We start from the raw sequence: 22,834 nt of genomic DNA, 5'->3' as shown, positions 1-22,834 counted from the left end.
AAAATGAAAAGGATGAAGAAAGGAGGTAAACAATCATACAGGCTCAAAAAAACTCAGAAAGTAGCACTTCATATTTCTGCCTAGGACATCATTGCTGCTGAACTATACAAGCGGCTACAGTCTTCTGGTTCGTCCATTGTCATCTTCAGCAGTTTTTCTGAGTCCAGTTATAATAAGGTACAATTATAATGCGGCCGAAAGAAGAGGCACGCTTGTGACGTCAATTGTGATGGAGCTTCAGGGATGTCTGGGTGTGGGCGACGATTCTCTGCTGAAGATGGATGCAGGAACAACAGCAGAAGGCAGTCCATAAATACAAGTAGCTACTTCTTTATTATTGTTTGTTTACAGTCATTAGACTTGGAAGCTGCTAGAACCGATGGCGAGTGAGGCTAAAACACGCCACAGCGTCTCCAGACCCGTATTAGTTAGTGATAGCACTGACTGTGCGCCTCCACTGCGGTGGCTGTATCAAGGTAAGGTTCGCGGTACCTGGCCCATTATATACTGGCCCAGTGTAGCTGCTGTGCTGTCAATACGTCAGGCTGTGTCTCGCCCAGCTGTGCAGGGAATGGGAGCCCTTCATGATACCTCGGCAGGGGATTGAAGGCTGACGCTCCGTGTAGAAGTCATGAAGAGTGCGAAGGGTCCGAGCACCCGGACGTTAGGCGTCAGACAGAGGTCCGGAACCTGGTGACGGTAGAGATGGCCGTGTCATCGACATGGCATTGGCCAGCACAGATTGCACGTCACGTTGGTGCCCACCTGTTTAATGATGATGGGTGGTCCAGGAGGGGTTTAAATTTAGCTTCTCCTGACTGATTTGTGCTGAAGTGTCCACGTTTGTGTGTCACATGAAAATGTTCTGGAATAGAGACAATGACTGGGGTGGCTGTCATGACGTGGAAGTTGGTCAAGTCGGAGTTCCCAAAGTGTGGCCCACGGCAGCATATTGGCACTTGACACACGGAAGTCTGATGATATGGGAGGAGCGACTTCTGCTGGGTTGCTTAGCAAGCAGGTCAGCGACGAGCAGTGGTCGATGTTCGTTTCCCGTTGCGCCGTTCTTGGCTCCAAGCTGCGCTAAGTCCATCTAGTTTCGCTTCCATTCAGTATGGCTTGGGCTCGTTTTTCCAACAGCGATCGTTCTTTGTTGACACTGATACACAGGCGTATTTATAGATTTACACAGAAGCATAGATAATTGGGGAAACAAATGGAATAAATCGTAATAGCTTCAAATGGCTCTGAGCTCTATGGGACTTAACATCTGTGGTCATCAGTCCTCTAGAACTTAGTACTACTTAAACCTTACTAACCTAAAGACATTACACACATCCATGCCCGAGGCAGGATTCGAACCTGCGACTGTAGCGGTCACGCGGTTCCAGACTGAAGCGCCTAGAACCGCACAGCCACACCGGCTGGCAATAAATCATAATTACATTATACTCTGTAACGAATCACGTAATAAAATACTCATAAAATGTTCGTGAAAAATCTCTGAACTTTTGTTGGCGAAACTGGGTTTCGGCAAGTAGATTTGCAACCCATTCCTCGAGTGGAGGCTTTACTAGCAAAACTGGCCAGGGGCCACTCTTTTTCCAAAATAGACCTGAAGTGTAGTTATTCATGTACGCCTCTGGACGCAGAGATACAGTTCCTAGTACTATATACACCTCTTCGCTTGTATTGTTGTAACAGGCTAATGTTACTACGATCTTCCAGAAATACCTAGAATAGCTCGTTTAGTGTATTCCTTTTTGTGGAAGATACCTGGATGACATTCCAATAGCACTGGAGTATGTGGGAGCAGCATTTTCAAAACTAGCAGGCTTTATTTTAATGATTTTATTACAACAGCCTGAATGCATAAATGTAGATTCTTTGAGCTTATCATATGATAATTAGTGCGCGTTTTCATCAGGTGGAGATCATACCCAATATACTACACGTCGACGTGAGCAACAAATCGCCGACGTCAAAAAATCTGACGGAGTCGTGTACGAGATGATTCTGTTCCTAACATTTTCGCTGTTACTCAGTAGAGGATATGATTTCAGGCAGGATTCCCCCGAAAAGGATTGTAGCAATAGCGAAGACGTGCAGTTCGTACTGACCAGAAGTTCGTGGGATTCGTCGTTACTCTGGAGAGAGTGCCGGAGGTTATGTCGCAGCCGGTAAACTCGTAACTCCGCTTGCAACAATCGTTCTCCCGCGGGCAGAGCCGTCACGTTGAACAGGAATACATCCTCTCGCTCGCTCCCTGCAACAAACAACAGTATTACTAACATTTAGGCACTTACACACACTGAGGAAGTAAATGGAAGAGTGGTATCCAGCTTCATTAATATGATGGAAGAAAGTTATTTACTGTGTGTATATTACGAATTTTTAATTAAATCAAAATTTTTTCGTGTGTATTCTTATTAGTCCCTCCCGTTCTTAGAAATTTGCTCGTCACTTTCGTTTGGAAGTCTAGACAGTATTTGGTAACTACGAGACTAACCGAAAATGGGAAATGGTTTGTGTGTGTGTGTGTGTGTGTGTGTGTGTGTGTGTGAACAGATTTACTTGCACAACAATCTCAGTATCGTGGTATTTCTTGAAATAAAGTGAGTATTGGAATGAAGACCATCAAAGACATAAGCAGTGTCATCGCGCGACATAATATCCTGTGATATTTTCACATGTTCTCGTAATCAGTCAAGCGATATTACTGATAATTTAGATCGGATAAGGCGACGTTACAGTTATATCTCACAAATGCTCAGTTGGGAAAAGATATGATTATGGTGGAAGCTAGTAAAGATGACGAAAGCACATTTGGTGATGGTAGATGTTGTGAGTACGGGCGTTATCATTCTGGAAGAAGAAATTTCGCTGATATTGCAGCAACAGTGCAAGAAAGACCCGAATTTTCTTTGCATCTTGCTAGATTCTGTGGTGTGGTGTGCCCCTCGACTCAAGAGCCAGCTGGTTTGAAGAAAAAAAATTTGAAACTTCCTGGCTGATTAAAATTGTGTGCTGGACCGAGACTCGAACTCTGGACCTTTGCCTTTCGCGGGCAGGGCAAAGGTCCCGAGTTCGAGTCTGGGTCCGACACAGTTTTAATCTGCCAGGAAGTTTCATATCAGCGCACACTCCGCTGCAGAGTGAAAATCTCATTCCGGAAAAAAAAAAAAAAGATCTCCAATGTTTGGCCCATAAGGGATAAAATTCCTAATCATCAGGCATTGCACCAGTGTTCTGGATTAAATCCTTAGGCTAAGCGCAAATTGAGACGCGTATAGCACGTGAGACGCGACACGACACCACAGCGCGACGCGCACGTTCCGCACATGTCGCGGGGGTCCAACGCATATTGAGACGCGTAAACGTATTTGCACGGGCCAGTTGACGACGCCCTGCGCTGACAGAAACGAAGCATCTCGTTAATGGTCATACTTATTATGGTATATACATTTTAGTAAAACGCTACTCAAAATTCGAAAAGCTTACAATGAAAAATAAGGGTCGAGCAGATTTTGCATTTGGTGCGTATACACCATATGTTGCTGCGTATGAAATTTAGTTAACATGTTGAATTTTTGTTTAGACGTGGGAGGAGGTCTCTATCTGCCTCCGATCTCGAGAAAATAGATCCTATGTAGCATTCTCACTTCCGATCTCACGTCCGCGAGAATGAAATACTCGCAAATCTCTCATATCTCCTAAACCGCTCGAGACATCGCAACGAAAGTTTGGTGAATGATAGCACACAAGGAGGACAGTATTTTGCCAGTTCGTAAACTCACGGAACTTTCTTATTTATGGTGATATATCACTACTTACATTTCCCGTTTTATTTTTTTCACTCCAGTGACTAACTTTTTAAGAGTTATCGACAGCTAGCGAGTATGAAAATAAACATGAAATTTCTTCTCTTATGTTACTGCAAACCGACACTATGAGGTTTCTCGTAAGCTGGTGATTGCCAATTACTTGTTTAATGAGGCACTCTGTTTCAGAATTGTGTCGCAATAGCTAAGATGAGTACGTGCAAAATAATACTGTGTTTTGGCAAAGGACGAACAATTAAACCTGCCAACAAGAGGGCTGTGGTCGTTACTCATAAATGGTGATGCTTCTTCGAATGAGAAAAGGTTAACAACTCACACAAAAATAAATTGCCAATTCTGCTGGTATTTTGGATGAATCCCCGTAACCCATCGTATTTTTTTAAGAATTTTGTTCCTTCTCTTGATCTGAACAGTATTAAAATAATTATGAGCATTCCTTCAGGCTGAATGATAGGCACATTCCAGATGTTGGTTACTCATTTACGGCTTGGCAAACTCACAATGTGTGATCGCGGATAAAATAGTTGTTACTGAGAAAAATAAACCATTGATCTGTCGCACAACACAATGGTCAGTGTATTGTCAGCAGCGGAGGATAATGCGCGCGATAGGAATGTACAAGGTAACCATGTGTGCCTTGTGAGCTGGAGTTCGAAAAACATTGTCATGAAAGTAGATCTGCCTTTGTCAGCAGTATTTCAACAAATTAAATATATCTAATCACCACACTCTTTTGGGATATTCCTCCTTTCGTAAAAATACCGACCATATTTTTCATTTGTGTAGCCTGTTGAATAATTAGTTTATTAATGCTGATAATGTGTATGCAACAATTGAAATGCTTTTTCTCATCACGGCGAGGCAATTAAAACATTGTTATTTGTGACTGCTTTTCGACTGTTTCTAACTTGCAGTGGAAATGTGATGTTTACATGTACATAGTATAATGTCTCTTTTTACATCCATATCCAAGTAACGATAGTGAAACTTCACGTACTTCATATCTTGGACGCCTTTTACCAGAAGCAAAAAGTGGTCATATTTGTGGAAATCACACCTTTTCGACTTTTTGCAACAGATCGTAGAGATACATCAGCATAACAGGCAGCAAGTAGGTAACCTTGTTTTACTTTCCTGCCTTGCTTCTAAATCACGTGATTTTATAATATTCCTTACTTCCTTATTCACTACCCTCACGACGAATCGTCTGTCCCTTCTTACGATCTGAAAACATGGTGGAGGCAGAAGATATAATCCCAGTGGCTAATGGCTCACCAGCTGCTGAACTGTGCATTGTTCAAAAGAAGAAAAAAAAAAAAACAAAAGAACTGCACAGATATTCGTAACTGAAAACTATTACGCACTAACGAAAATAAATGGAGCGCTTGAACGGCGAAAAACGAAACACTTCTCAGTGGTAATAAAATTCAGTATACCACAAGGCTGTATTTTCAGGACGGGCAGTACTGCCCATATGCGCCAAGCCGAAGTGAGCATATTGGCAGGACTGCCTTCCCGCTCCCTGCCACACCCCTCCCGCAGTGCTCGCGTGGGGCGAGGCGCGAGAAACTGTGCCGCAACCACGTCGCTCGACCCGGCGGAGGCACGTGTCGCGTCCCAGTCGCGTCAGGTCCCAATCGGCGTGGTCCCATTTGAACCTGTGAATTTACAAAAACGCGCGCTGCGCTGCGTCGCGCCACACGTGCTATATGCATCTCAATTTGCGCCTAGCCTTATCAGGGCTCTTGGATTAAAGGTCTTCAGAACGTTGTGCTTGGCAGCGTCCATAATGCTATTAAAGTTGTAGGACCCGGGTTTCAATTACAGCGGGTTCCAACTGCTCCCGTCCGTCTTTTCAGGAACAAATATTGCTTGTAAGTCATTTCGTAGATACGTCCATTAAATTGTATACTGGTTCCTCATTTGCCACACAAGCCAGTACGCAGGGAAAATAAAATTTTAAAAAAGTCAGTCACAATACATATTCTGAGTGTTCATAAGTTGTCGACAAAATCAAAACCGGTGTTAGAGGGAGGGGTTCTAAACAGGCATTTTAATGCAGCAAAGAAAATGTCAGAGGCGTCCGTATTAGCTGCGACTAAGTCAGCACTTGGACGCACAGTGTTCATTCATTGAAAGCGCAGTTGAGAAACGATTCAAACTGGTGCCCATAAACGTTGATACATGCATTACAACGAAGTATTGCCTCACTCTGTCGGGGGTCCCTAGTTTCTATTGCACGAAGACGCAAAATCTGTCACCTTAGCATGAAGACCCTGTTATGTTCAGTGTTCAAGACGTACTAGTAAGTTACGACTGTGGTTTCACATGCTCAGAGGAAAAAACTGTGAATTACGGGTTCCGGCGATCGCGCTGTCGGTCCTAATGTTGGTGCGACCAGTGTGTGCAATGATGCCCTGTTCTTGTAATGATACTGAGCAGTGGTTTTGTTAGTTGTGCAAGACAAAACTTTTTTTTTTGGTAACTTAGTTAAAATAAAACTGGGTGTGTCGCTGAAGCTGGGTGTGTAACTATGAACATTTTTTTAGGCTGCTTGTTATTAAGTACCAGAAGTATTTGCCCTTTGATTCCGTACTGTAAACGACTTAGTTTGTACCCTTTATAAACTGCCTCGTTTTGATCCAAGGGAATGTGTACGATTCATATTTCAGGTGGCTGTCATCTCTTAAGATTAGGACGCTCTACGCTTCGATTGTGACTCATAAGAAGGAGGGTGCGTGTTGCAATGCGCCTGCGAAGTTGATTATAAGAAGGAGAATCTTCTAAAATTACGTGTCTGGGATTTAATAAACACTGGAGAACATACAGTAAGTTGTGCCGTATCTTGAAGTACTGACCGCGTTCCAGAAAGCAGCGCACTACACGTGCATTGTAAGGATTGGGCGCCCTGGCGACGCCATCTTCGTCGACGACTGCGTGGTACAGCCTCGTCATGTATTCTGGTGCTGCCTGCGGTCGCGAAGAGTGGGCGCTCCCATGGTGACCGTCCGCCAGAGGTACTCCCAGTACCTGTAACATTGACAGCGGCCCTGACTGTTGCATGCTATCGCTCGTCGGCATATCGGTGATACGGGAATTTCTGTACACTACGGTTTCGTGAGCATTATTGTGGAACATGATGACTCATTTAATATTATTCAACCACAACTAATAAAGATTTTGCTGTCCAATATGTTTAATGAACTCAGATTTTTAGAAAACTGTTGTTAAACCATTCTCATATATGTAACGTAATATGTTTCATGAACTCAGATTTTTAGAAAACTGCTGTTAAACCATTCTCAAATATGTAACGGGGGGACATTCATGGAGCTTTTCGTAACCCGTATTTGTCGTTATATGAATAACGGCTCAACGTATTTTCGGTAAAAAATATGAAATGTGAGTTAATTGATTAAAATATGTGAAATCACTTGCATAGTACAGCAGCCAGACATTTCTTGTTGCCTGTATTAGATGGAACAGTAGTAGTGTATGCAGGATGAAGAAAAACTGTGTCACGAATTTTAACCCTGGATAGCTGATGCCAGTAGGAACCAAAATTACTAATGTTGTGTAGGTCGACAACGCACCATTCTTAAACTACGGAAACTTGGCGCCACGCGCTCCGATTGGCCGTAGGGTTGCCCTGTTGCCGTTCGTCGGCTGACGGGCAGCACTATGGTTGTCGGTTCACACAAAAAAACGTCCCTCGCCCCGTCACTGTCGCAACGTGATACGCACAAGTGTCGAATAGGTCACGCTGTTTATCTCCACCTCACGTCAGAGGCATTCACACGTAAGCTTCGCTTCGGAGAGCACAAACGTCACCTATGATTTAGTCATACAGTAAGTATGGTGGTTCAGTATTCTTTTGAACAACAACGAGATATTGTTTTTGTTTATGGACTAGTCGACGGTAATGCGCATGGAGCTCGATGGTTGAATGATGGGCAGTACCCGGCAAGACGCCACCCACAACCGCAAACGTTTACAGCAATTCACCGGCGACATGGCGACACTGGTTTGTTAGCAGGATATCATGATGATGCTGGAAGACCTCGAACACAACGGGATGCTGCATTTGAAGAGACTGTTCTCGAGCGCTTCGAGGAAGCAACTACGACAAGTAGTCGAGCGCTTGGACTCGACATGGGGGTTACGGTTAGTCTGGGAGATTTTGAGGGATGACGGCCGGCATCCATTTAGTTTCCACACTGTACAAGACCTAACTCCTGTGGCGGACTATGAACACAGGCCAGGGTTTTGTTCCCCGCCATTTTGTTGTTTGCCGACGAGTACACCTTCAATCGGGATGGCCTTTACGACTCTCGAAACGTTCATTACTGGGCAAGGGGAAATCGTCACGTCACGTACGTTCACGGACACCAGGAACGATTTTTGCTCAACATTAGGGCAGGCATTATGGGTGACCATATGATTGGGCCGGTCCGTCCACTTCCTAGACTTATCGAAGCAAATTACCTTCACTTTTTGCAAGAATCTCTACCTGGTCTGCTGGAAGATGTTCCCCTGGACATACGGCTACGCATGTGGTCGCAGTGTGATGGGGCCGCCGCACATAACAGTCTTGCTGTGCGCAGATATTAAATGAACTCTTCGACGGCCGGGTAATTGGCAGAGGTGCTCTTAGTGACATGACCCACGCGATTACCAGACCTCTAGCCACTAGATTTTTCCCTGTGGGCATTCTTCAAGGTTCTAGATCACCCACCCGGACGCAAGCCATCTAGAAACGAAGAGGAATTAATGGGTCAAATTCAACATGCCGCCATCACATCAGAGCAATGCCAATAATCTTTGAAAGAGTTTGGCAAAACACCGTTCGACGTTACCAAGCTTGTGTCGCGTCAGAGGGTCGCCAGTTCTAGCACATGCTTTAAGTAAACTATGTCCTAGGTAGAAAAAAGGCCCTTTTCAGGGCCGACACAATTTGTAAATGACTTTCTGTACGCGAACTAACATCTACGTCTACATATATATTCCATAATCCACCATATGGTGCGTGGCGGAGGGTACCTCGTACCACAACTAGTATCTTCTCTCCCTGTTCCACTCCCAAACAGAACGAGGGAAAAATGACTGTCTATATGCCTCTGTACGAGCCCTAATCTCTCTTATCTTATCTTTGTGGTGTTTCCGCGAAATGTAAGTTGGCGGCAGTAAAGTTGTCCTGCCGGCCGCTGTGGACAAGCGGTTCTAGGCGCTTCAGTCCGGAACCGCGCTGCTGCTACGGTCGCAGGTTCGAATCCTGCCTCGGGCATGGATGTGTGTGATGTCCTTAGGTTAGTTAGGTTTAAGAAGTTGTAAGTCTAGGGGACTGGTGACCTCAGATGTTAAGTCCCATAGTGCTTAGAGCCATTTGAACCTTTTTTTTTTTTTAAATTGTACTGCAGTCAGCCTCAAATGCTGGTTCTCTAAATTTCCTCTGTAGCGATTCACGAAACCTACCAGTAACAAATCTAGCAGCCCGCCTCTGAATTGCTTCTATGTCCTCCCTCAATCCGACCTGATAGGGATCCCAAACGCTCGAGCAGTACTCCAGAATAGGTCGTATTAGTGTTTTATAAGCGGTCTCCTTTGCAGATGAACCATATCTTCCCAAAATTCTACCAATAAGCCGAAGACGACTATCCGCCTTCCCCACAACTGCCATTACATGCTTGTCCCACTTCATATCGCTTTGCAATGTTACGCCGAAATATTTAATCGACGTGACTGTGTCAAGGGCTACACTACTAATGGAGTATTCAAACACTACGGGATTCTTTTTCCTATTCATCTGCATTAATTTACATTTATCTATATTTAGAGTTAGCTGCCATTCTTTACACCAATCAAAAATCCTGTCCAAGTCATCTTGTATCCTCCTACAGTCACTCAACGACGACACCTTCCCGTACACCACAGCATCATCAGCAAACAGCCGCACATTGCTATCCACCCTATCCAAAAGATTATTTATGTAGATAGATAACAACAGTGGACCTACCACACTTCCCTGGGGCACTCCAGATGATACCCTCACCTCCGATGAACACTCACCATCGAGGACAACGTACTGGGTTCTATTACTTAAGAAGTCTTCGAGCCACTCACATATTTGGGAACCAATCCCATATGCTCGCACCTTAGTTAGGAGTCTGCAGTGGGGCACCGAGTCAAACGCTTTCCGAAAGTTGTTGATGGGTTTGTTCCCGGTATGTCTTATCATGAAAATACAATGAATGTATCGGGACTCCGGCAGATTCGCCTCCAGGCCCGCCCCCGGAGTGGAAGGCTGTCGCGCTACCATCGAGTGTGCGGGCCGCGTTGGATACATCACGATCTCTGGCAGGGAAAGCATTCGCGGTAATGTGTAGCCCAGAACATACGGCAACAGGGCAATCCCGCGGCCAATCGGAGCTCGTGGCGCCAAGTTTCCGTAGTTTAAAAATTGTTCGTTGTCGACCTACACAACATCAGTAATTCTGGTTCCTACTGGCACCAGCTATCTAGGCTTAAAATTTCGTCACACAGTTTTTCTCCATCCTGTATATGGGGCTCCTGGCTCATGATTTATAAGCTTGGCGCCATACTATCTTAGTACCATCCACATGTGCACATACTCATACAAACACACATACACACACGCACACACACACACACACACACACACACACACTTTTCACTCTTTCTTCACCTGTGCCTCTTTCTCTGGAGTAGGTCGATCAGAGAGCTGCTAAGCCAAACGTGCACACTAGTTTACTCACCCATCACAGCCCAGTATTCATCTGCCATTAAAAATTAAACAACAAATCAGTATCTACCCCCAGAGTCGGCCATCTCGTTCTCTATACCCCAGGTGGCACTCGACACCACTGTCATTCGATCTTTGTACCCACTTGGTGTAAGGTTCGATTCGCCATCAAATTAAGTGCGAGACAGCTATTTCAAAGTCGAAGTAGTCTGTATTATTTGTCAAAACCTAGTCAGGCTAGAACCGATACAAGAACTGCTAGAATCAAATCACTGGGCTCAGCATATGCAGCAGTCAGACATTCTCCACATAACTGTAATCCAAATAGCACTGGACACAGTGATGTATCATACATGAAAAATAATGTACAACGCTTCTTCTAGAGGAGTACACTTGAGAATTTTTCATTTTGCCTTTTATTTCGTGCATAGTAATCCTCTTATGTATACGTTGTGAACTCTTCCCCATATTCTAGCATAATGTGCACACAGACGATGATAACTAAATGTAGTGATTCCATCCCTTTTAAACTCTGCAAATAGTTTTTGTGCTGCATAATGATGAGACCACCACATTTAGGCACAGTGTAATCATCCGTTTTAAGCAGATCCAAACACTAATGGTAGTTTATAAACACAGGATATCCTCTAAAGTGGTGAACATCCTCAGATCCATCGTTTTCTGCGGGTACTCCAACATATGGTCATTTCCGTGCTATTTACAGTAAATGTTGATATCTTGTATTCACTGTTAGTATACGGATTTTCCCATGTATTGTGTTTAAAGCCTTTTTTGTGCATCTGCAATGGTTTGCTCTTCTTCCAATAAGATTATGTTCTTCCTCTGTGGTATTGCTTCTTTTTTTTTCATAAAATTGTCCGGTTTACGATCTGACCGTGACGCCATCCATTTCCAGTTTTCTTTTATGTACACATAACACCCTATCTCCACTTACAGGAATAATTTCTATAATATGGAATTGTTTAAGTCTGTTCGATTTTATAAAGTGTGTCTGATATGCATCTATAAGAAACTTTTAAGTCTTCCGTTGCTATAGAACATGATATTACTAGAGTGGACGCTAAGATTTATAACTACAGAATATATGGTGTGTTTAACCCTGTGGAACATTGCCGGTTATTTACAATATGCTACACTGTACTCTGTGCCAATAGCTTTTATGTGGTATGAAATATCGGATAGCTTACCACAGTTGCAGATTGATATTTAACAGCATTTTTCAATTTATCTACTGTGATAACAAAGAGTACACAAAAGTGACTGTAGTACAAGTAAACCTCCCAGATAATCAAGACAGACAAAAGATTATAAAATATATTCTGTCTGCCTATACTGTTAATTATGTCCTTATAAGCTATTCGTATTGGTATTAAAATCCATGGAGAAGAAATAAAAACTTTGAGGTTCGCCGATGACATTGTAATTCTGTCAGAGACAGCAAAGGACTTGGAAGAGCAGTTGAACGGAATGGACAGTGTCTTGAAAGGAAGATATAAGATGAACATCAACAAAAGCAAAACGAGGATCATGGAATGTAGTCGAATTAAGTAGGGTGATGCTGAGGGAATTAGGTTTGGAAAGGAGACACTTAAAGTAGTAAATGAGTTTTGCTATTTGGGGAGCAAAATACCTGATGATGGCCGTAGTAGAGAGGATATAAAATGTAGACTGCAATGGCAAGGAAAGCGTTTCTGAAGAAGAGGAATTTGTTAACATCGAGTATTTGTATGGAGTGTAGGCATGTGTGGAAGTGAAACATGGACGATAAATAGTTTGGACAAGAAGAGAATAGAAGCTTTCGAAATGTGGTGCTACAGAAGAATGATGAAGATTAGATGGGTAGATCACATAACTAATGAGGAGGTACTGAATAGTATTGAGGAGAAGAGGAGTTTGTGGCACAACTTGACAAGAAGAAGGGACCGGTTGGTAGGGCATGTTCTGAGGCATCAATGGATCACAAATTTAGCATTGGAGGGCAGCGTGGAGGGTAAAAATCGTAGAGGGAGACCAAGAGATGAATACACTAAGCAGATTCAGAAGGATGTAGGTAGCAGTAAGTACTGGGAGATGAAGAAGCTAGCACAGGATAGAGTAGCATGGAGAGCTGCATCAAACCAGTCTCAGGACTGAAGACCACAACAACAACAACAAGCTATTCGAAAATTCTTGATACAGACTCCCACAAAGATATAAGTGTTATGTGAAAGCAGGAGAAACGTATTTTTCTCAGTCAAGCACACTGATCTCCACAATATAAATATAGGTAGTGCTGAAGAAGGATTAGTTTCCACAGATAATGTTATTCTCCTACTCTTAAGAAAAAGAAGCAATATATGGAACAGACCTAGACTGTATCCTACTACGGAAATTTTTCCTTAAGTGCAGTTAAAGTGTGACATGTAGACAAAATAAAACTGGAAGTGGTTGAGGTCAAAGTAAAAATGTAAACTGGACAATTTGACAGAAATGATTGCTACAAAAGAAGAACGTAATCTCCTATTGGAAGAAGAACAAGCTATTGAAGATGGAGAAACAAGGCTTACAGATTACTTTAAACACGGATATCTTTTACTGTAAATACAGTGGGAAGTGACGATATGGTGGAGTACTCGCAGAAAAAAATGGGTCTTACGACGTTTACTAGATTGGAGATATTCGAATAAAGTGCTTATAAATTGCCTTTGACGTTGGGCTCTGCTTAAAAATGATGATTACATTGTGTCTAAATCAAGTTATTTCATTAGCAGCAGAAAAGTCTGAATAACTACATTTAATGATCATTTGTTTATTAAAGTAGTAAACTTGAAGTTCTGTATCCAAGTTCTTCTAGAATGTGGGGAAGAGTTGACATCGTATATGCAAGAGGATACAGAATATCTTAACAATAATACTAGACAAGAAATAAAAGACATAATTGAAAATTCTCAAATGTTCTAGGCTAGATGAAGTCTATTCCATTATGTTTCATGTATGATGCAAACACTGTACCTGGCGACTTGTGGATTCCACTACCAGGGAGATATCTTTCATTCCCCACATACATGGTGCCCTAATCATCAAACTCTAGCAGGTGGCGTATCGGTTTTAGCCGAGCTAAGACGAATTTTGACAGATAACGCAGACAACTTACACTTGGATTTAACACTGTGCGATTTGATTTGAGGGTGAATTGTGTCTTGCAATAAGTGGGCACATGAATCATACCACATATGGTTTTGGGTATCTAGTGCACCCTAATCTATAAATTACTCTCAGTAGTGCCAGTGTCTATGTGGTTTAATAAATAATACAGAAATTATACACTCCTGGAAATGGAAAAAAGAACACATTGACACCGGTGTGTCAGACCCACCATACTTGCTCCGGACACTGCGAGAGGGCTGTACAAGCAATGATCACACGCACGGCACAGCGGACACACCAGGAACCGCGGTGTTGGCCGTCGAATGGCGCTAGCTGCGCAGCATTTGTGCACCGCCGCCGTCAGTGTCAGCCAGTTTGCCGTGGCATACGGAGCTCCATCGCAGTCTTTAACACTGGTAGCATGCCGCGACAGGGTGAACGTGAACCGTATGTGCAGTTGACGGACTTTGAGCGAGGGCGTATAGTGGGCATGCGGGAGGCCGGGTGGACGTACCGCCGAATTGCTCAACACTTGGGGCGTGAGGTCTCCACAGTACATCGATGTTGTCGCCAGTGGTCGGCGGAAGGTGCACGTGCCCGTCGACCTGGGACCGGACTGCAGCGACGCACTGATGCACGCCAAGACCGTAGGATCCTACGCAGTGCCGTAGGGGACCGCACCGCCACTTCCCAGCAAATTAGGGACACTGTTGCTCCTGGGGTATCGGCGAGGACCATTCGCAACCGTCTCCATGAAGCTGGGCTACGGTCCCGCACACCGTTAGGCCGTCTTCCGCTCACGCCCCAACATCGTGCAGCCCGCCTCCAGTGGTGTCGCGACAGGCGTGAATGGAGGGACGAATGGAGACGTGTCGTCTTCAGCGATGAGAGTCGCTTCTGCCTTGGTGCCAATGATGGTCGTATGCGTGTTTGGCGCCGTGCAGGTGAGCGCCACAATCAGGACTGCATACGACCGAGGCACACAGGGCCAACACCCGGCATCGTGGTGTGGGGAGCGATCTCCTACACTGGCCGTACACCACTGGTGATCGTCGAGGGGACACTGAATAGTGCACGGTATATCCAAACCGTCATCGAACCCATCGTTCTACCATTCCTAGACCGGCAAGGGAACTTGCTGTTCCAACAGGACAATGCACGTCCGCATGTATCCCGTGCCACCCAACGTGCTCTAGAAGGTGTAAGTCAACTACCCTGGCCAGCAAGATTTCCGGATCTGTCCCCCATTGAGCATGTTTGGGACTGGATGAAGCGTCGTCTCACGCGGTCTGCACGTCCAGCACGAACGCTGGTCCAACTGAGGCGCCAGGTGGAAATGGCATGGCAAGCCGTTCCACAGGACTACATCCAGCATCTCTACGATCGTCTCCATGGGAGAATAGCAGCCTGCATTGCTGCGAAAGGTGGATATACACTGTACTAGTGCCGACATTGTGCATGCTCTGTTGCCTGTGTCTATGTGCCTGTGGTTCTGTCAGTGTGATCATGTGATGTATCTGACCCCAGGAATGTGTCAATAAAGTTTCCCCTTCCTGGGACAATGAATTCACGGTGTTCTCATTTCAATTTCCAGGAGTGTGGATGTGGAAATAACATTAAGGCACTAAATTTTGAGAGGGTCCTTTCTGTCTAGCATCAGCTGGGTTCAAAGAACCACCGAATGTCATGTTTGTGTGCCAAGTGGATTACAGACAATAGGATGGGCGGCTCTGGGGTACATACTGATTGGATGCTTTATTTTTATTGGTGGTAAAATACTGGCCTGTGATTCGGGGAGCAAAATGTATGAGTGTTCGCATGCGGCAGTTATCCTTCACAAAGCTCCCCTTACCGTCAGTCTGCCCATGCACGTAGGCAACCCGGGCGTTTAACTTCACGAGGACGGTACAGATACGTCTGTGGGCCAAAAGCTTCGTAGACATAATACCGTCATGAGTACGTTCCGTTGAGCAACTGGATGTTCCGTATAATAATTCGGTATAAGAGTCTTCAAGTAACCTGCTAGTAGTGACTAGCAGATTCTGTGTACTGTTGTAGAATAGACCTGATGTAGCGACACACTGAATAAATGCATCAAAACTATGGGTCGATTTTGCAAGTCTTATACGACAGTGAGAAGTGAGAAACAGAAATAAAGATGAATCATACTAGGAATGATAAATAATGCTAAAGAATAGCTCTGTATTGTTTGTGGAATCTTCTTGGCATTCACTTCGAATGACGTAGGGAAATCACGGAAAAATTAGATCGGCAATATCAAAAGGGGGTATATGAAGAAGTGCAGCGCCATAAATATAAAAATTTACCTCAAAAGATATTTCAACTGCACATAATTTGTACTGGCAAAGCTAAAGAGAAGATTGCAATCAGTACTTATCTTTCATGTCAGTGGCACAGTGCATTAAATGTTTCTGTAAATCAAGTGAAATCCAAATGAATTCAAAACTTTTCACTACAGCTCATTCCCAGGAATACTTAAGAGAGTGCCATTACTACAAAATATCGCATTTTTAGTGAGTGTTATTTCCTGTGTGTGTCTACCAAGGAAAACAGACTTCTTCTTAAAGGTTGACAACAACATTTGGAAAAAGGAGAAAACCAAAACTTTGGTTTATGTAATATGCGACAGTGTATAAGTCTACGTCATTTCCAGACCTACATATGTGTAGATAGGAAAATTAGGCAGTCATCACTCGTCGTTTTTTTGTTATAATGGAAGATTACGATGTTCAGTTTAAGACAAAGTGAATAAAATAACATTGATCTGGACGTACTGGTCATTACCAGACGAATGAGCTGTTGTGCCTGAGGACCAGACATTAGATATTTCTCATTTCACAGTGTCAAATGTCTTTTGGGACCATTGCACTGACGCTATCACTATCAACTGTGGTTAACATATAGTTATTTTGTGGTTGTAACGTGCAATCGCTTGGAAGGAAGATATGCAAGTTATCTACAATCCTCAGTAACTAAAGTTACTTCATTGCAAAGATTGCTTTCAAATGAGACAGGTGGATGGCTATAATGCTTAAATATATAAGAATTTATAGAGCATAGTTTAAGTATGTTTTCTAGGGGAATACGAAATAACAGCTATTCTTGACACACAAATGAAGATCTGATAACAGGCTGTATATTTTGCGCCGGCCGAAGTGGCCGTGCGGTTCTAAGCGCTGTAGTCTGGAACCGCGAGACCGCTACGGTCGCAGGTTCGAATCCTGCTTCGGGCATGGATGTGTGTGATGTCCTTAGGTTAGTTAGGTTTAACTAGTTCTAAGTTCTAGGGGACTAATGGCCTCAGCAGTTGAGTCTCATAGTTCTCAGAGCCATTTGATTTGTATATTTTGCGAAATACTCGTGTTGTATGAAATGCCGTTACAACTAGCGACTTACGCTTTATTTCCCATCTATAAATTACACAATATGTCATAAAACATTGTTCCCTAGTTTCCTAAAAAAATAAATAAAAGTAAATGGCAGAAAACGTTGTATGTAGTTACCATTTATGTGCATCTACCTGACGTTACTGAACTCGCATTTGTAACTAATTCAGTAAATTATAAAATTTTGTCCTCGATTCTACGTTTGAAATTTCTGACCATGACTGGAATGTGTGGTACTGTCGTTGTAAAATGGGTGGTGATATTTTTTGTGACTTTGGTTAATAATAATTTCAATGGAGGGACGGGGGGGGGGGGGAGATGCAGAGGAGTGATTATTGTAAAACGCTGAGATGATCTCTCCAAAGAGTTTAGATCTATAGGAAGAGCAATTTAAATTAAGAACGCTAAGGAAGATTCTTGTCCCTTCTGGCACAGTTGAAAGCATCAAGCAGAGAGTAGATGTAGATGAAGGGTACGAGAGGTGATGTGGGTGGTTGGGAGCTGTAAGATGATCGAAAATTTGTGAGTATATGATCACGATTATAAATCTTTATTGTACACACAATAAATAAGTTTCGCCAGCTGCCAGAGTCAACTGAAAACGAGCCTAAGACAGTAACAAAAATAGAAGATATGCATCAGATCAGATGCGTGACCAGGAAGCGTAGAGATATGAAAAACGTTTGGGAGGGAAGGTAGGAATGTTAGAATTCAAGCTTCCGTCGACGACTGGATTATTGGGAGGAGAGCGTAAGCTCGGATTGGGAAAAGATGGGGAAGAAAATTTGGCGCGTCCTTTTCAAAGCAACCATCTCTGCACTTCCCTTGAACGGTACAGGAAAAGCACAGGAAACGTAAATGTGACGGCCAGATGGGGATTTGAACCACCCTTCTTCCGAATGCGCCACCTCGCTCGGTGAAAACGTTAGGAAGAGGAAAGTACGAGTGCATGGGCGAGCCGAGGAGGCCCTTAGTTGCAGCAAATGTTGTTAGGTACCGAGTATCGTGTCACCAGCACATTTAAACAGATTGCAGGGCTCTGTGATTGATGACCTTTGGTTTTCAAATATGAATTTTAAAAAGGATGATCAGATGGTAATCATGAGTGAAAGGGAAAACAGTTCGGACGGGGATTGGGCCGATGACTTAGGTGCTGAAGTGAACAACATAATCTCTCTGACTAAAGTCTCCAAAGTATACATTATTGCGTTTTCCTGGCAACGTAATCGGCCATTTCTAAATAGGGGATTAATGCGAGGCTGCATACGGCGATGATGACTGCGGTCACCTTACGTGGTACCAGTGGTAAATAGTTCGCCACAGGTTCCTGACGTTAACGTATATTTACCACGGAAAAATAAATGAAAAACTTCAAACTACTACTAGGGTTTCAAATTGTGCAATATGCTTCCCTCGAAGATTAACGTTATTACTAAAACCAACACATTTAAAAGGGCAGTTAATAACGTATACGTGCTCCACAGTCACATAACACACAGCTGGATTTGATAGTACTGTAGGGAAAAGAATAATTCATCTTTCATTCACCAATATAGTTTCACTGTATATTGCATTTTACTGAAAAGGCATGTTCTGAATACCTGTGACGGAAAATAGTATCCTATTTTCATTTTTACGATCTCAACATCTTCACTGTCGCAAGATGGTGACTGAGCATAGTCATTGTTTGCGTACTTTAGAAGTCGTTCTGAAATGGATGAATTAAAAAAGTTCAAATGGCTCTAAGCACTATGGGACTTAACATCTGAGATCATCAGTCCCCTAGACTTAGAACTACTTAAACCTAACTAATCTAAGAACATCTGAGGTCATCAGTACCCTAGACTTAGAACTACTTAAACCTAACTAATCTAAGGACATCACACACATCCATGCCCTACCCAGGATTCGAACCTGCGACCGTAGCAGCAGCGCGGTTCCGGACTAAAGAGCCTAGAACCGCTCGGCCACAGCGGCCGGCTATTTATGTGGAAAACGACTGTTTACTACTCGTTCCTGTCATTTATTTAATGTTCTGCGTTATATGTTTCAATTTTCTTCGCCCACTTTAGTACAGCGCTGATTCCACCATCAACAAATGGACTAACCCAAAATGATCCAAGACAAATCTCAGTAATTACTGCGGGTACAGCTGCATTTATTCCTTAAATTTTCTGTGCCGTTACGCGTTTAATCTAAGATACTTAATTTTTAAAATCCTTCTAACACAGGATATTTTAAGCTCTTCTAGCCTCATAACTCTTCGTTCTCTACTTCAAAAAAAAAAAAAAAAAAAAAAAAAAAAAAAAAAAAAAAAAAAAAAAGATAAACTAGTTTTAGACGCGTGAATCTGTCCGTTTAATTCCACGTCTGTTCTCTGTTCTTGAATCTTGAAACTGATAGGTTTTCTTTGGTGAAAAAAGTTGTATTTGTTTATACTAAACAGTTTTCGTTGTCCTTCTCTACATGAGTTAGTTTGTGCGATTTAGTTTCCTCGGCAACATAAATCCTTCGTTTATTCTACAAAACTTTCCATTTCCGTGATGAATGTCTTGTGTTTCCTCTCATTATTCGCTATTCTTCGTTACTATTATCTTTCTATAGTCGTTCTGAAAAAGAATTTTCATGAAATAATTTTTACATTCTACCAGTAGCATTTGAGAAGTTCTTTGTTTAGCGTGTTCTCTTACCTCTGTTTTGTAACACCTCTTATATTTTCTCTGGCTCTCATTATTATCCACTTACTGTTCTTTTCAGCAAGCTATAGATTGTTTATTATACTACTAACTCTGAAAATACTGAATTCAACGTCTCGTTTCTTTTTTTCTGACCCACTGAACTTTTCAGTTATCTTTATCGCGTCTATGTTGGTTATGACCTGAATGCACATGTACTACAATTGCAAAACTGAATTGAAAAATGACTTCCTAAAACGATTGCAACCTCTACTTATGTGATTCTGGTAACAGCGTTTGACCTAGTTAAAGGAAGTTTTTCAGGAAGTTACATTTCATCTTCTTCTTCTAGCCAGTTTTTCTACAATTTCACGTAATGCCTTTTGTCTGCTACTGCATTCAGTGGTAACAATATTTTTATCTTTTCTCATGTTCTTCTTTATATTCCTATTCCACTCGAGTGTTTCAAAACTATAGCTGAGTAGGCGTTAAGTGGATCGCTGATAGTTGCAGTTGACGTGGCGCGGCAGCTTCGTGCTCCTAACTCAACCAGTACTATTGCACGACTGTGTACACGTTTCCCTGGCAACGCCTCGGTGTTGTCACAGTTCTTAGACGGCTCCTGTTTGCGCCCACTGCCGTTTGCGCTTCTCTTTTGAACGATGGCAACAGCGTAGCGAGCTGCCAGAGAGCTCCTTACGACGTCTCAACCGTAGCTGTATTTTAGAATGGGGGAAAAATTTTTGGTATTCGTACACATCATCGGTACATACTTCCGTAGAATTGCGTTCGTGAATCATTGGCGGACCCCAGAAGAAGAATGGTCTAGGATTAGGTAATGGAGACGCAACATGAGCTATCCAGTGAGTGCTAGTAAGATTATATGTGCCTCTTAAATGTGTATTATTGTTCCGGAACACTGATCTTTCAAATGGCCTGGATATCATCGTTAACGATTTGAATACTACCCTTTTTGTTATTAGAGCGCGTCATTTTGTAACACTAAGACAGCAAAGGACTTGGAAGAGCAGTTGAACGGAATGGACAGTGTCTTGAAAGGAGGATATAAGATGAACATCAACAAAAGCAAAACGAGGATAATGGAATGTAGTCAAATTAAGTCGGGTGATGCTGAGGGAATTAGATTAGGAAATGAGACACTTAAAGTAGTAAAGGAGTTTTGCTATTTAGGGAGTAAAATAACCGATGATGGTCGAAGTAGAGAGGATATAAAATGTAGACTGGCAATGGCAAGGAAAGCGTTTCTGAAGAAGAGAAATTTGTTAACATCGAATATAGATTTAGGTGTCAGGAAGTCGTTTCTGAAAGTATTTGTATGGAGTGTAGCCATGTATGGAAGTGAGACATGGACGATAACTAGTTTGGACAAGAAGAGAATAGAAGCTTTCGAAATGTGGTGCTACAGAAGAATGCTGAAGATAAGGTGGGTGGATCACGTAACTAATGAGGAGGTATTGAATAGGATTGGGGAGAAGAGAAGTTTGTGGCACAACTTGACTAGAAGAAGGAATCGGTTGGTAGGACATGTTCTGAGGCATCGAGGGATCACAAATTTAGTATTGGAGGGCAGCGTGGAGGGTAAAAATCGTAGAGGGAGACCAAGAGATCAATACACTAAGCAGATTCAGAAGGATGTAGGTTGCAGTAGGTACTGGGAGATGAAGAAGCTTGCACAGGATAGAGTAGCATGGAGAGCTGCATCAAACCAGTCTCAGGACTGAAGACCACAACAACAACAACAAAACAACTGTATAGGAAACCCGATGTTTCGAAAGTCACTGCTGTGGTAATCTTAAGGGCTTCTGTGCAGAGATTCCGTGTTACTACATATTTATTTTAGTGCTGAAAAAGGACACAGCATTTTTTCCATTTACAACATCAACGATGTTTTGCAAATATTGTGCCAGATTGACACAGAGCACACCTCTGAGTACACACGAATTTATAGTAACCATTGTGTAGTGTCCACCATGTCTGTTTTTGTAGGGATACCCAAGTTCTGACTTGAAGTTTATTGAAGCAGATACACAATTGGAACTATGTCATAGTGGTACATGCCACGACCTTGTAACACACACTGTTTACACATACCGATCACATCCATTACCTATTGCCTTCCTGTCTTTCTTCGTCTCAAGTAGCGCTAAATTGCAGCGCTCACCAGAACAGCTCCTAAATGTCCAGTATTAAAAATTTGGTTGTTGATTCCCATACTCGTTACCGAGTGGAGTAGCGAAGTGGTTCAGACAAAGGACTCGCATTCTGGAGGACCGCGGTTCAAATCGCCCTCTGGCCAATCAGGTTTTGACTTTACATGGTTTCCAAAAATCACTTAAGACTCCTTCAGAAAGCAATCAGAGTTCGCTCTCCGTCTCTTTTCCTTTATGGGAGTGGTTAATTTACTGTACACCTCAGAAATAACTCCTAACTATCCAGACCCAATCTTTCATCTTGAGGACGTTGTGTCAAGTTTTTTATGGACTTTCTTATAAACAATACTATGCTCGAAATACGTAAACGTTCCGTATTTCGTGATATTCATGAGAATCTGATAGTACTGTATTACGACACATTCTAAAGATTGCTTTGTAAGACAATGACAACGTTGAGAAGTGTAGGACAGTTACCATAATTTCTTAAAGTTATGTGAATAATACGCATGCTATACTCCTTCATGTAAATAGCAGTCGGATATTCCTAATTTTTGTAGTTTTCGTATTTTTGTATCACTGCATGGCCCCTTACATTTGTTCTTGTTGTCAAACGACAACCATTTGCCAGCATCTACACGAGTGTGTCCATAGATCACTGTCCAGCATGGTGCCAAGGGTATTTAGTTTAAAATACTATAGCTTATACAGATAAATGGAGGAAATATTAACTGTCTCAATGAGTTTATAAGATTGTTAATCTATGTCTTCTTCATGCTCAGGCCTTTACTAAAAATATGTTCAATCCGAATAGAATTTTGTAGTATTGGTA

At 42.7% G+C, this 22,834-nt stretch overlaps 1 protein-coding gene across 1 annotated transcript in view; it reads right to left on the bottom strand.

Annotated features, from left to right (window-relative positions):
- LOC126158410 (bone morphogenetic protein 8B-like) overlaps positions 1-22,834 on the bottom strand; it is a 151,609-nt gene that overhangs the window by 111,415 nt on the left and 17,360 nt on the right. The window contains exons 2-3 of the mRNA XM_049916441.1: positions 6,701-6,872; positions 2,121-2,266 (exon numbers count right to left, since the gene is read on the bottom strand). Coding sequence (XP_049772398.1) covers positions 2,121-2,266; positions 6,701-6,872 — 318 coding nt within the window. The remainder of the gene's footprint in view (positions 1-2,120; positions 2,267-6,700; positions 6,873-22,834) is intronic.

Source organism: Schistocerca cancellata, chromosome 2 (genome assembly GCF_023864275.1).
Source record: "Schistocerca cancellata isolate TAMUIC-IGC-003103 chromosome 2, iqSchCanc2.1, whole genome shotgun sequence".
NCBI lineage: Eukaryota > Metazoa > Arthropoda > Insecta > Orthoptera > Acrididae > Schistocerca > Schistocerca cancellata.
The sequence above is the reverse complement of the archived record's forward strand: the minus strand, read 5'-3'. Positions and strand labels throughout refer to the sequence as shown.